The 12,032-nt window shown below is 52.6% G+C and overlaps 4 protein-coding genes across 4 annotated transcripts; 3 read left to right on the top strand and 1 right to left on the bottom strand.

Annotated features, from left to right (window-relative positions):
* Positions 1-734: 734 nt before the first annotated feature.
* On the top strand, positions 735-4,128 carry INS49_001914 (uncharacterized protein; the record flags this gene model as incomplete). Its single annotated transcript, XM_043162733.1, has 2 exons — positions 735-767; positions 844-4,128. 2 exons carry the CDS (start codon positions 735-737, stop codon positions 4,126-4,128), a joined length of 3,318 nt encoding a protein of 1,105 aa, XP_043031239.1.
* Positions 4,129-4,863: 735 nt separating this feature from the next.
* On the top strand, positions 4,864-5,631 carry INS49_001913 (uncharacterized protein; the record flags this gene model as incomplete). The annotated part of the gene is made up of 4 exons (XM_043162732.1): positions 4,864-5,002; positions 5,073-5,167; positions 5,282-5,342; positions 5,396-5,631. 4 exons carry the CDS (start codon positions 4,864-4,866, stop codon positions 5,629-5,631), a joined length of 531 nt encoding a protein of 176 aa, XP_043031238.1.
* A 1,185-nt stretch (positions 5,632-6,816) lies between these two features.
* On the top strand, positions 6,817-10,409 carry INS49_001912 (uncharacterized protein; the record flags this gene model as incomplete). Its single annotated transcript, XM_043162731.1, has 8 exons — positions 6,817-6,862; positions 6,931-7,095; positions 7,179-7,575; positions 7,640-8,844; positions 8,897-9,205; positions 9,277-9,560; positions 9,620-9,932; positions 10,003-10,409. The coding sequence occupies 8 exons, from the start codon at positions 6,817-6,819 to the stop codon at positions 10,407-10,409; spliced, it is 3,126 nt and encodes a 1,041-aa protein (XP_043031237.1).
* Positions 10,410-10,718: 309 nt separating this feature from the next.
* INS49_001911 (uncharacterized protein) lies at positions 10,719-12,021 on the bottom strand (the record flags this gene model as incomplete). The annotated part of the gene is made up of 3 exons (XM_043162730.1): positions 10,719-11,186; positions 11,533-11,889; positions 11,956-12,021. The coding sequence occupies 3 exons, from the start codon at positions 12,019-12,021 to the stop codon at positions 10,719-10,721; spliced, it is 891 nt and encodes a 296-aa protein (XP_043031236.1).
* Between the last annotated feature and the right edge of the window lie 11 nt (positions 12,022-12,032).

The following is a 12,032-nucleotide window of genomic DNA, read 5'->3' as shown; positions in this document are numbered from 1 at the left end:
CTATCATGTCCTTGAAGAATGAATGCTATGCGGTTGAATCTATCCCATGATGAGCAGATTAATAAGAGCTATGGTCGGCCAATTGATCAGAATGGGAGAAGTGCCACGGCTCTGTCCACCTTGGCCTTGATTCCAAGGAAGATAGCACTTTGAGCTGTAGAAGCAAGGCTCTGTTGTCAAGTATGTGACACATTTTTAGAGGTTGAGCACAATTACGTTGCAGCAGAGTCAGTGTCACTACCATTGCACTTACGCAACAGAGACTGTCGGTACGAGGCATTATGGCGTATGCTACAAATAAACTGTAGGCTCAGGTGGGTTGTGATGGTTCATACAGCCGCGGAAGTGCCTAGGCTGAATACACCAAGACACGTTAGAACACTTAACTTCTTGGTCTTCAAACCAGTCTAATACTCGGAATTGAGACATCAGATAGGCTTGTGCTAGTGTTGCTTTAAAACCACATGGTGCTTGGGCATTTAAGTGAACAATCGGCCATGTCACTATGGCGAGGTATGGGGGAGGGGAGGGGTGGTCTAATGATGAGGGTCCGGGTCGGGATGACGTACCGAATTATGTGATGTAAGACGGCGACGGGCGCCCCACCATTCCGCCCATACACTGCCGCATCCAGCTCGCCGGCCGCAAATTTCGAGCCATATCACCACGCTCGCCACCCTCCGGAGCAGTCGTTGCTCGCTTTAATTCAGAGACACTGTATCGGATCGCCCAAAATGAAGCAGCGCTTTTCTTCCTTGGACGTCAAGGTATGCTCCAGTCCTGTCGCGCAGTACTGATGTGAGGGTGAACGAGGTCGCTGACGCGCATTCGCCTTGATCCTAGGCCATTACCAATGAGCTCTCTCAAGCTCTTGTCGGCCTTCGACTCGCCAATATATACGACATCTCCTCCAAGAAGTTTCTCCTCAAGTTCGCGATATCCGGAAAGAAGGAACAGCTGATCGTGGACTCTGGTTTCCGACTCCACACCACTGAGTTCACTCGCCCCACGGCCGCCGCCCCCTCGGCCTTTACCTCTCGCCTCAGGAAATTCCTCAAGACCCGGCGATGCACCTCTCTGTCGCAGATAGGCACAGACAGGATAATAGAGTTGCAGTTCAGCGACGGCGGCTACCGACTCTTCCTCGAATTCTTTGCATCCGGAAACGTCATCCTCACTGATGCCGACCTCAAGATCCTGGCAATATTGCGGACCGTTCACGAGGGAGAGGGGCAAGAACCGCAGAGGGTAGGCCTGACGTACAGCCTCGAGAACCGCCAAAATTACGGAGGTGTCCCGCCTCTGACCAAAGAGCGAGTACGAGAAGCGCTGAAAAAGTCAGTGGCGAAGGTGGAAGCCGTGGACGCCTCTAAGAAGAAGCCCAAGAGAAAGGCAGGAGATGAGCTCCGGAGGGGCCTGGCAACAACTATAGAGGAATTGCCACCCATAGTGGTCGATCACGCCTTCCTAGCCACCGGATTCGAACCGACCACCAAGCCAGCTGATGTGCTCGAGAATGAGACCTTATTCGACGCGCTCTTCAAGTCGTTGGAAGAGGCCAGGAGAATAGTGGATGATATCACGGGTTCGACGAACTGCAAAGGATACATCATTGCAAAGAGCCGTGAACCTAAAGCAGCCGGGCCGGCGCAGCCACAAGGAGACATGCCACCTAGTCTCCTCTATGAAGATTTCCAACCCTTCGTGCCCCGCAAGTTCGAAAAGGACGACACGTATACCATTTTGACTTTCGACAACTACAACAAGACGGTAGACGAATTTTTCTCGTCCATTGAGGGACAGAAGCTCGAGTCAAGACTCAATGACAAGGAAGCCGCTGCCAAACGCAAGCTGGAAGCTGTCCGAGAAATACAAGAGCAAAAGGTGGAAGGCCTCAAGCAAGCGCAGATACTGAACATGCGCAAGGCCGGCGCTCTTGAGGCCAACGTCGACCGAGTACAAGAGGCCCTGGACGCTGTGAACGGTCTCATAGCGCAGGGCATGGACTGGGTCACCGTCGGCAAGTTGATTGAGAGAGAGCAGAAGCGACGGAATCCTGTGGCTCAGGTCATCAAATTGCCCTTGAATCTGGAACAGAACTCAATGACACTGCTTCTTGCCGAGGAGGAGGAGGAGGACGAAGAAGATGTCGACGAAGACTCGGAACATACCTCAGAAGACGAGAGCGATGACGAGGGAGACAAGCGCAAGAAGTTGGATTCTAAGCTTTCCATCGAGATCAATCTCGGACTGTCCCCATATGCCAATGCCCGCGAATACTACGACCAGAAGAAGACGGCTGCAGAAAAAGAACAGAAGACCGTTGGTCATTCGGTGTTGGCTCTGAAGAGTGCTGAAAAGAAGATTGCCGAAGACCTCAAGAAGGGACTCAAGCAGGAGAAGCCAATTCTACACCAGCTGCGCCGCCAGAGCTGGTTCGAGAAGTTCATATGGTTCATTTCTTCGGATGGCTACCTTGTCCTGGGTGGCCGAGATGCCATGCAGAACGAGATGCTGTACAAGAAGCACCTTCGCAAGGGAGACGTATACGTTCATGCTGACATGCACGGTGCTGCATCCGTCATCGTCAAGAATAACCCTAAGACGCCGGATGCCCCCGTTCCCCCTTCCACATTGTCGCAGGCTGGCAGCCTGTCAGTCTGCTCATCAAATGCTTGGGACTCGAAAGCTGGTATGGGAGCCTGGTGGGTCAATGCAGAGCAGGTCTCTAAGTCCGCCCCTGCAGGAGAGTTCTTGCCCTCCGGAAGCTTTATGGTGCGAGGCAACAAGAATTACCTTCCTCCACAGCCACTGATACTGGGATTCGGCTTCTTGTTCAGGATTAGCGAGGAGAGCAAGGGTAACCACGTTAAGCACAGGCTTATGGACGCGGAGACTTTGCCAACCAAACACGTTCAAGAAGCTCAAAACCACGAAGCTGAGCTCGCAGAAGAAGTAGCCGACCTTGAGCGTGAGGTAGCACAGCATGAGCAGGACAAGAACGACTCAGATGGCGGCCTTGACGACGACGAAGGCTCTCGGAGACAGAATCCGCTGCAGATGAATGGCGACGACGAGTCGAACAGTGGCGATGACATCGACGTGCGAACCGACGACGATGATCACGTCGACCACCAGGTAGACCATGTGAAGGACAATGTCAATGAGCTCAGCCTCGAAGAGCCTGCCGAGCTGATGATGTCGGGGGCCTTGGCTGCTGACGGTGGCGAGCACGAGAATCCGTTCGCAGATGGTGTAAACGGCGACAAAATTGCTGAGCCAGGGGCTGGTTCGGATGCTGAAGACACAGAATCAGAGACGGCCACCAAGGCTCCTACTGAGGCATCGAGGGCCTCCACTGCCACTACTTCACAACAAGCGAAAGACCCAAGGCAGAAGAATGCTCCGGCGAAACGAGGCAAGAAGAACAAGCAGAAGAAGATCGCTGCCAAGTACAAGGACCAAGATGAGGAAGACCGTGCCATGCATGAGGAGCTCATTGGCGCCACCAAGGGCCGCGAAAAGGCCGAGGCAGAAGCCAGAGCCAAGGCGGAGCGCCTGGCAGAGGAGGAAGCCCGGCGCGAGCGCCGCAAGCAAGCCCAGCAGAAACAGCAGAAGAAGGTCGCCGAGCACGAGGAAATCCGCAAGCTGATGCTCGAAGAAGGTGTCGAGGTGCTGGATGACGGCGAGGAGCAGGCATCCACCCCGCTCGACTCCCTAGTTGGCACGCCACTCCCCGGCGATGAGATTGTCGAGGTCGTGCCCGTGTGTGCGCCGTGGGCGGCCATAGCGAGGTGCAAGTACAAGGTGAAGATCCAGCCCGGTGCGACCAAGAAGGGCAAGGCGCTGAAGGACATCCTGGAGAGGTGGAAGTTCGAGGCGGGGAAGAAGGGGAACGTCGACGAGCACTCCAGGGACTCGGAGAGGATGTGGCCACGCGAAGTGGAGCTGATCAAGACGGTCAAGCCGGAAGATGTGAACAATGTGGTGCCGGTGGGCAAGCTGACCGTGATGATGAGTGGTGGTGCGGCTGGGAAATCTGGCGGCGGAGGAGGTGGGAAGGGGGCCAAGGGAGGCGGGAATCAGAGTAAGGGAAGCAAAGGCGGCAAGGGTGGGAAGAAGAAGTAAATATCGCGTTCATCAGTTTATCATGCATATAGAGGGCGTTCGAGTATCATGAGAGGACTGTTGCCACCACTTAGTCATTTTGCAATGAGCTGGTCACCAAGAGAACGGCCCGCCGGATGGATTCTGTTTCGATACTTCGGTCCTCCTGGGTTCTAATTCCAGCAAAACCTACCGGCACCGCAAGACCAACAACACAATTCATCTTTTGTAGTGATTGATCCAAGGTTAGTGGCTCCCATGCCGGCTTCAAGGTAGGTTGAGTGGATGGTCTACGAATCGCCCGTCTCCGGGCGGCACAGAGTACGCTTCCAGCTTCAGATCTTCTCAGTGCAGTACCATTGAATTAGTCGCTTTTTCCTTTCTGCATCGAAGTGGAAGCTTTATGTCTGAGGTCCTAACTGAGAAGCAACAATTGCTGGCTCGGCTGATGGCGGAAGCAGCCACAGGTTTCCTCGAAAGAATGGATACATTCCTGGAAAGAGTTGATGCGGGCACTGTGAATGATTGCATTCACTGGACCTTCGTGTCACAGACCACCACTCCGAAGAGTATCTCTAGCGTAGGTTGCAAGCCATTTAGCCTCTTCCTTTCCTTTCCTCTCTTGAAGCTCCGATCCAGCCACTGTTTGCCTGACTGACCAGATCACCACAACTTCTCGTTTGCAGGTGCAACTACAAGCAGTCCACACTCCACCGCGGTCACTCTAACGAAGCCTGTCCTTCTCCCTGCGACACCATGAAGCTGAGCCCATTCTCCTTCCTTCTGATGTGCGCCGTGTTGGCTGCCTTCCCCGTGTCAGCCGACTTCTACATCTACAGGATGTGGCAGACAACTGGGAATGACCATCATGGTACCGGGGACAACAGGGTAGAATGTGCGTCTAACCACTGGCCTCTAATTCATCCCTAGCAAGTTCTGTGTGTTGTTTGGCTAACTTCATCAAGACGCTTTCTTCCCCGGACCGCCTGACTGCAACGACGTGATAGACCGCTGGCACGAGCAGAAAGGCAAGGACGACGTCAGTGGCAACAAGCACGGTGTGCGCTGTGAAGGACATTGTGTGCGTTCAAACTTTGTGTTCCTTCTGACCGGAGAAGCTTTCCGAGCATCTTCGTTCTGGGCACCGTGATACATACTGACATATCTACCGCAGGGCCCCAAAGATCCTCGCGACCCAGAACTCATCGAGTTCAACAACGCTGTGGGTCACTACAGTAAGTGGATCGCCCTCACTCACACTCTGCGACTGAATACAAAACTAACCAAGGCAACCTCGTGGACAAAGCCTATTACAGGGACTCGGGAGGCGAGCTGAGAGACACCAAGGACAACATCATCGGACACTGTCACACCGACGCGTCGGACACAATCGCAAACTGTTTTTCCACACGTGGGGACATCAACATCTTCGGATTATGGGATGGCGGCTCTCTGGTATACTGCGAGACAGCTCTCACGGCTTGCAAGGTGTTCTACGACCCCCGGACTGAGAAGCAGTGCTGAGGACACATGATGCACCAGTGTTGGTATCAGCCGATGTCCGAGGTTTGGGGACGTTAGGAGAGATTTTGGGGGGTTTCATGAAGGGACAGATTCATTTTTTCAGACGAGCCGGATAACCGGTTACCTCTTGCGCTTCGCTTAAGTGGTCTCGTTTTTAATCTGTTCGAATATGCTTCTTAAGCAGTATGCATCCAGTCCAGTCCCCTTGCGCTTCGCTTGAGTAGTCCTCTCCGCGTCAAAAGTTTGGCGAGCAGGACGATCCCAATAGACACACTGGCAGGCAGTAGCTGCACCCACCCTCGGCAAACTTTGAGGAACAATCGACCGGTACTTGAACAGTTCAAGTGATCCTCACGCGCGGACATAATTCGACTTTGATCCAAGGTTGTCATAACAACCTGCCTAGCAGTTGCTCACTCCTTGACGACCTGTGACTTTTCGCTGAACCTATGTAGACCGTGTTGTCAGTGGTACCTAGACATCTCGAGCCCCACAAGTGTTTCCATACAGAGATATTGGGCATCTGGGTGTTGAGTGTGGGAGTGTGAATTAGGCCTGATTGATGTGCTCTAATTTGCTGCAGCTGTGGCGTGAGTGATGTACCGGTGTACCCTCTGGTTTTGCAGGTGCGAATCTCCGTACTCCGTAGATATAGGTATATATGCAGTCCGAGGTTCAAATTAGCGTTATTACTTCATGGGCTGTGCTCTCTGTTCAATTCGCATCTGTGAGTCCTTAGTCTTGCTGTGAGAAATTCATTAGCCATGGGGCACTGGGGCACAGAAAGAAGATGAGCAGTCGGCATGAAGAATCTGGGAGCTTCTAATTGATTTTGCGCCATTGGATGCTGGACCGCCGGGGAAGCATTCAATGTTGGAAATGATATGCTTGCCCGCGTGCGACCCCAAATACTTACTACAGGTATGTTTGACTCACTCCGGCCCCTGTCCTGCTTATGCGGCGCAGATAGGGCTCGAGCGCTCCTCTTGACTCATCTTTGTATTTCACCTACAAATATGTAGTCGTGAGGTGTGAGTACCTGGCCTTTCGATGCTCAGGTATGATTCCCGGTTGCGTTAAAGGTGCTGTTTCCTGTCGTGTCCGCCATCATTCCCCACGTCCAAAGCCGAAGTGCGCCATCGACCCTGCAGAATACCCGGCAAACAGCAAGCCTACGGAGTCGCAATGGACATGAAAAGCGAGGCAGTTGAGGCCAAGCCTGATAGAAAAGGTACATGCTTGCTCATCAGAAGATACAGACCTTTCCAGTGAATTTGGCTAATGACGTCCCGTACGCAGCGGAGAAGGAGAGGCAGAGAGCCGACAAGGCGAAGAAATTGGCAGACAAGCAACTCAAACAGCAAGCCGCCGCCGCGGCAGCCGCATCCAAAGGACCGAAGACCACTAGCAAGACAACGCCTCTACCCAAATATATCGATTCGACCCCTGAAGGTTCAAAGAAAGGTGTGCCAATGTCTCTTTATGTAATTGCGTGGCTGTCGTTTTCAACGCTTTGCCCAAGACTAATTTGACACCTCTTCATGCAGTCCTCGGGTCACTCGATTCCCCTTACCACAAAGCGTACATTCCCGCCGTCGTCGAGTCGGCCTGGGACGCCTGGTGGACGAATCAGGGCTTCTTCGAGCCGCACTTCACGCAGCATGGCGACAACATGCCCGCCGGTGCCTTCGTAATCACGCTCCCTCCTCCGAACGTCACGGGAGCTCTACACTGTGGCCATGCTCTGGGCACCGCCCTTCAAGATCTCCTCATCCGCTGGCAGAGAATGAGGGGATTCACGACTCTGTATCTCCCTGGATGTGATCATGCGAGTATAAGCACGCAGACTGTCGTCGAAAAGATGCTTTGGAAGAAGGAAAAACGAACGCGACACGATCTAGGCAGGGACAAATTTGTCCAGAAAGCGCTCGAATGGAAGAATGAGTAAAGCCCAGCCTACTCGCCCGATGGAGTCATGTTTGTATACACAGTCTAACATCTACTCCAGATACCACACAAAGATCAACACTGTGCTTCACCGCCTCGGAGGGTCATTCGACTGGACGAGAGAGGCGTTCACCATGGATCCCAGCATGAGCGAGGCCGTCATCGAAGCATTCGTTCGTCTTTATGACGATGGACTGATCTATCGATCTAATCGACTGGTCAATTGGTGTGTCCACCTTAACACGACCATCTCAAACCTAGAGGTTGGGAGTAAAGATCTGCCTGGTCGGACGCTTCTCGAAGTACCAGGATACGACCGCAAGGTCGAGTTTGGCGTCATGACCTACTTCAGATATCAGGTTTACCAATCCGATAAGACCCTGGAAATTGGTACAACTCGATTAGAAACGATGCTGGGTGACACAGCAGTGGCTGTTTATCCGGACGACCCGCGATACAAAGACCTTGTTGGCAAACTCATCCAGCATCCTTTCCTTGATCGTCTGATACCAATTATCGCGGATCCGTTGGCTGATCCGGAATTTGGATCTGGCGCGGTGAAAATAACGCCCGCACATGACGCCAACGACTTTGCTGTTGGTACACGCCACAGACTGCCCTTCATCAATATCTTGAATGACGATGGCACTATGAATCACAACGCTGGTCGATTTGAGGGGCTGAAACGATACGACGTCCGGTATATTCTCCAGGAGGAACTCACGAAGCTTGGACTGTTCGTCAAGAAAGAGCCAAACCCCATGTCCATACGCCTGTGCATCAAATCCAAAGACATCATCGAGCCCGTGATGAAGCCACAGTGGTGGATGAAGATGCAAGAGCTGGCAACACCCGCAATAGAGGCGGTGCGCAGCGGAGCAATCAGCATCAGACCAGAGTCATCCAGAAAGGAATACTTCAGATGGCTAGAAAGTATTAATGACTGGTGTCTGTCTCGTCAGCTTTGGTGGGGCCATCAGATCCCGGCATACTGCGTACACTTCGCTGGCGAGGCTCAGGAAATTGGTGAATCCAGCGAGCGTTGGGTTGTAGCCCGAACAGAGGCTGAGGCTAGGGAGAAGGCGCAGAATATGTTCCCCGGTCAAGACATCTCCCTGACAAGGGATCCCGACGTTCTTGACACATGGTTCAGCTCAGGTCTCTGGCCCTTCGCAACGCTTGGGTGGCCAAAAGAGACCCACGACATGCAGAAACTGTTCCCTAACAGTGTCTTGGAGAGCGGCTGGGACATCCTTTTTTTCTGGAGTGGGTGATTCTCGTTTCTGTCTCACCAAAGGCTATGCTGACCAAGTCCTAGTTGCACGAATGATTATGCTCAGCTTGAAATTGACTGGCCAGGTCCCTTTCAAAGAGGTGTATTGCCACTCACTCATCCGAGATGCCCAAGGTCGTAAGATGTCCAAGTCACTTGGTAATGTCATCGACCCGATTGCTGTCATGGAGGGTACTTCACTCGAAGCCTTACAGCAAGGTCTTCAGATGGGAAACCTCGATGAGAAGGAGCTGGAACTCGCCACCAAGAATCAGAGTGACATGTTCCCAAACGGTATTCCCGAGTGTGGTGCTGATGCCTTGCGCTTCTCACTGATCAACTACACGACAGGAGGTAATGAATTCCCCCGAGCACAAGTTCTTGCAACCATACACCTTCGAATCAATGCTGACATCAGAACTCAGGTGGCGACATTAACTTCGACGTGAAGATTATGGCTGGCTATCGACGGTTCTGCAACAAGATCTACCAGGCGACAAAATATGTGCTTGGGAAAATTCCGGACGACTACTCTCCTCCTGCGAAGCTCGCCAGAACGGGCGCCGAGACTCTACCAGAACGTTGGATCGTCCACAGGCTGAACTCCAGTGCGCTCGCAATCCATGGAGCTCTCGAAGATAGAGAGTTCTCGCGTTCATCGCAGATCATCTATCAATATTGGTATGATGATCTATGTGATGTTTTCGTTGTAAGCTTGCACACTCGCAACCGTTTGAATTTCACTTACTCATCACGATTCGTCCTCAGGAGAACTCTAAGTCTATCTTCCATGATGGATCAGAAGAGGCCAAACGGAGTACCATTGACACTCTGTACGCAGCCTTGGAAGGTGGCCTCACGATGTTACATCCGTTTATGCCATTCCTGAGTGAGGAGCTGTGGCAAAGACTCCCGCGGAGGCGAGGGGATCCCACACCGTCGATCGTCATAGCACGGTACCCAGAGTATGAAGAGGGTCTGAAAGATTCTCGGGCAGCAAGCCAATACGAGCTTCTCATCTCTTGCTCAAAGGGTATTCGGTCCTTGATGGCGGAGTATGCGATCAAGCAAGATGTTACAGGTTCGTGCATAAAAATTATCGAAACTCTCCTACAGTCGGAATGAACCCAGCGCTAATCAGCCGTGTCCAGCATATATCTCCTGCAACACCGCAGCAGACCTAGAATTAATCAAAGCGGAAGCAAGGCATATTGAGGCCCTCTCTGGGAAGGGACTACGCTCCTTGAGCGTTCTGGGAGAGAGCGACAACTTACCTGCCGGATGCGCTGTTTTCCCTGTCTCTTCTGCCATTACTGTCTACCTCGATGTTGGAAAACAGGCGGATGCCTCGGCTCTGATCGAGAAGACACAAGCCAAGCTGACCAAGCTCACTGACTTGGCTGACAGGCAGCGCAAACTGATGACGAGTGAAGGGTGGGCGGAAAAGGTGAGCACAGCGGTGAAAAATGCCGAGGAGGAGAAGCTATCTCAAGCCGATGCTCAAATGAGAAGTTTGGCCGCGAGCATCGAGCAATTCCGCCGGCTTGAGTTGTGCTAGACCTGTCTCACAGATACGCACACCGGTCACACGGAAAAGAATTGAAGCATCGGAAGAATTTGGGCCATAGACTGTGTACTTCAAGAATGAAATGAGTGCGATGCCACCGGATGTTTCGAGACTTACGCGCTCGGTTGGTAATGGTGTCGGAGAGCTCAATGCAGACGGGAGCCGAATGTTTTCTTTTATCCCTTTGGTTGACAGATCTTTTTTTGTTTCTTTTTTTATTTTACTGAAATAGATCCATAGGAGCTGAAAGGCCACGCTAACTGCCCTCGTCTGCATTTTCCCAAGCGGCGTCACAAGTACCTAAGTAAAGATTTCCCAATGCCACCGAGCAACACCATCCCCCCTCGAGGCTGCTTCTGATGCTTGTTCGTTCATGGTGAGAATCGTGTTTTCCGGTGCCAGAATGGCGAGAAGCGCATTTTTGAAATCAGACCTCAGCAGCTGTAGCTGATTGAGCTCGTTGTTGCAGGCAAGGAGCACGGTCTGGGTTTCCTCCGTCAGCTTGTCCATGACGATGAACCGATTATAATTAAGCTCAGACATATCCTGGGGTGGGAAGTGATGACGGGTGAGAACGTCGCATTCCTGTGGAGAGGCGCCAAGGAGGATCGATGGGAGTGTTGGGACCGATTTAAGTGGTTCTTTGGTGGCCGGGCCGCTGTGGAAGGGATGCTGGAGCGAAGTAACGAAGGCCATAGTATAAGGAGCAATAGTCGGATCAGTTTCCGGGAGCGTGCTATAAGCCTCTTGTGTGAAGGTGTTGAGGGTCTTTGTATTTTCCATCAAGGCATTAGCGAGCTACGCCTAAGATCACCACCAAAAGTGTGTAGACACGAGGAAAATGGACAAAGGCGGGGGGGGGGGATACCTCAAGATTTATGTCGGCAGTGCAAAAGACAGGAACATATGGCCTGAGATCCTCGGAATGTACTGTACCACTGAACTCGTCCCAGTCTTTGCTCTGCGGATATTGAGCTACAGAAATGCGTGCGGCTCTCTCACCAGCGTGTGCGTGTTGTCTTTCCACGCTCTCCTGTGTCCAGACGCCCCCAGCGATTGCAGCCTCATTTCGTAGAGCACGTGCAGTCTCGTGGCCGTACTGGTCCGGGCTCACCTCCAAGGCCTGTGCAGCGGCTAGGGCCGAAGTAAGCTCGCAACGAAGGGGCACTCGGAACTCGTAGTTGTCCTCGTCCGAATCGTCGTCGTGGGTCGTTACTTGACAAGTGTTCCCAACCTGGGCCGTTTGTTGATCCAGAACAATGAAGACCTTAGAACTGATACCTCCCTTGATCTTGGCACCAGCCATGAATGTTCTCAAAGTCTCGATGCCGTCGGGGAGCGTTGCAGTAAAGGGTGTTGTGAACGCGGTGTGGACGCCATCGATGGGCCGGTCGTACTTTGTCAGGAGCTGAGATGGGCCAGGCTTGGCAACCAGAACGAAACGGTCCACGTCCAGAACGGCATTGAGGATCTACTACTCGGTCAGTTACTTGAGCAATGGCAATGGGTTGGGAGGTTTGCCTGGAAGCTACCTTACTTCTGGTTCAATGTCAGCTTCCTCGCAGATCACGGGGAACTTGACGGGCACAGCTGCTACCGTCATAGTGGAAGGAG

Source organism: Diaporthe citri (genome assembly GCF_014595645.1).
Source record: "Diaporthe citri strain NFHF-8-4 chromosome Unknown scaffold_1, whole genome shotgun sequence".
NCBI classification, from domain to species: domain Eukaryota; kingdom Fungi; phylum Ascomycota; class Sordariomycetes; order Diaporthales; family Diaporthaceae; genus Diaporthe; species Diaporthe citri.
This window is presented reverse-complemented; position numbering and strand designations above follow the sequence as displayed.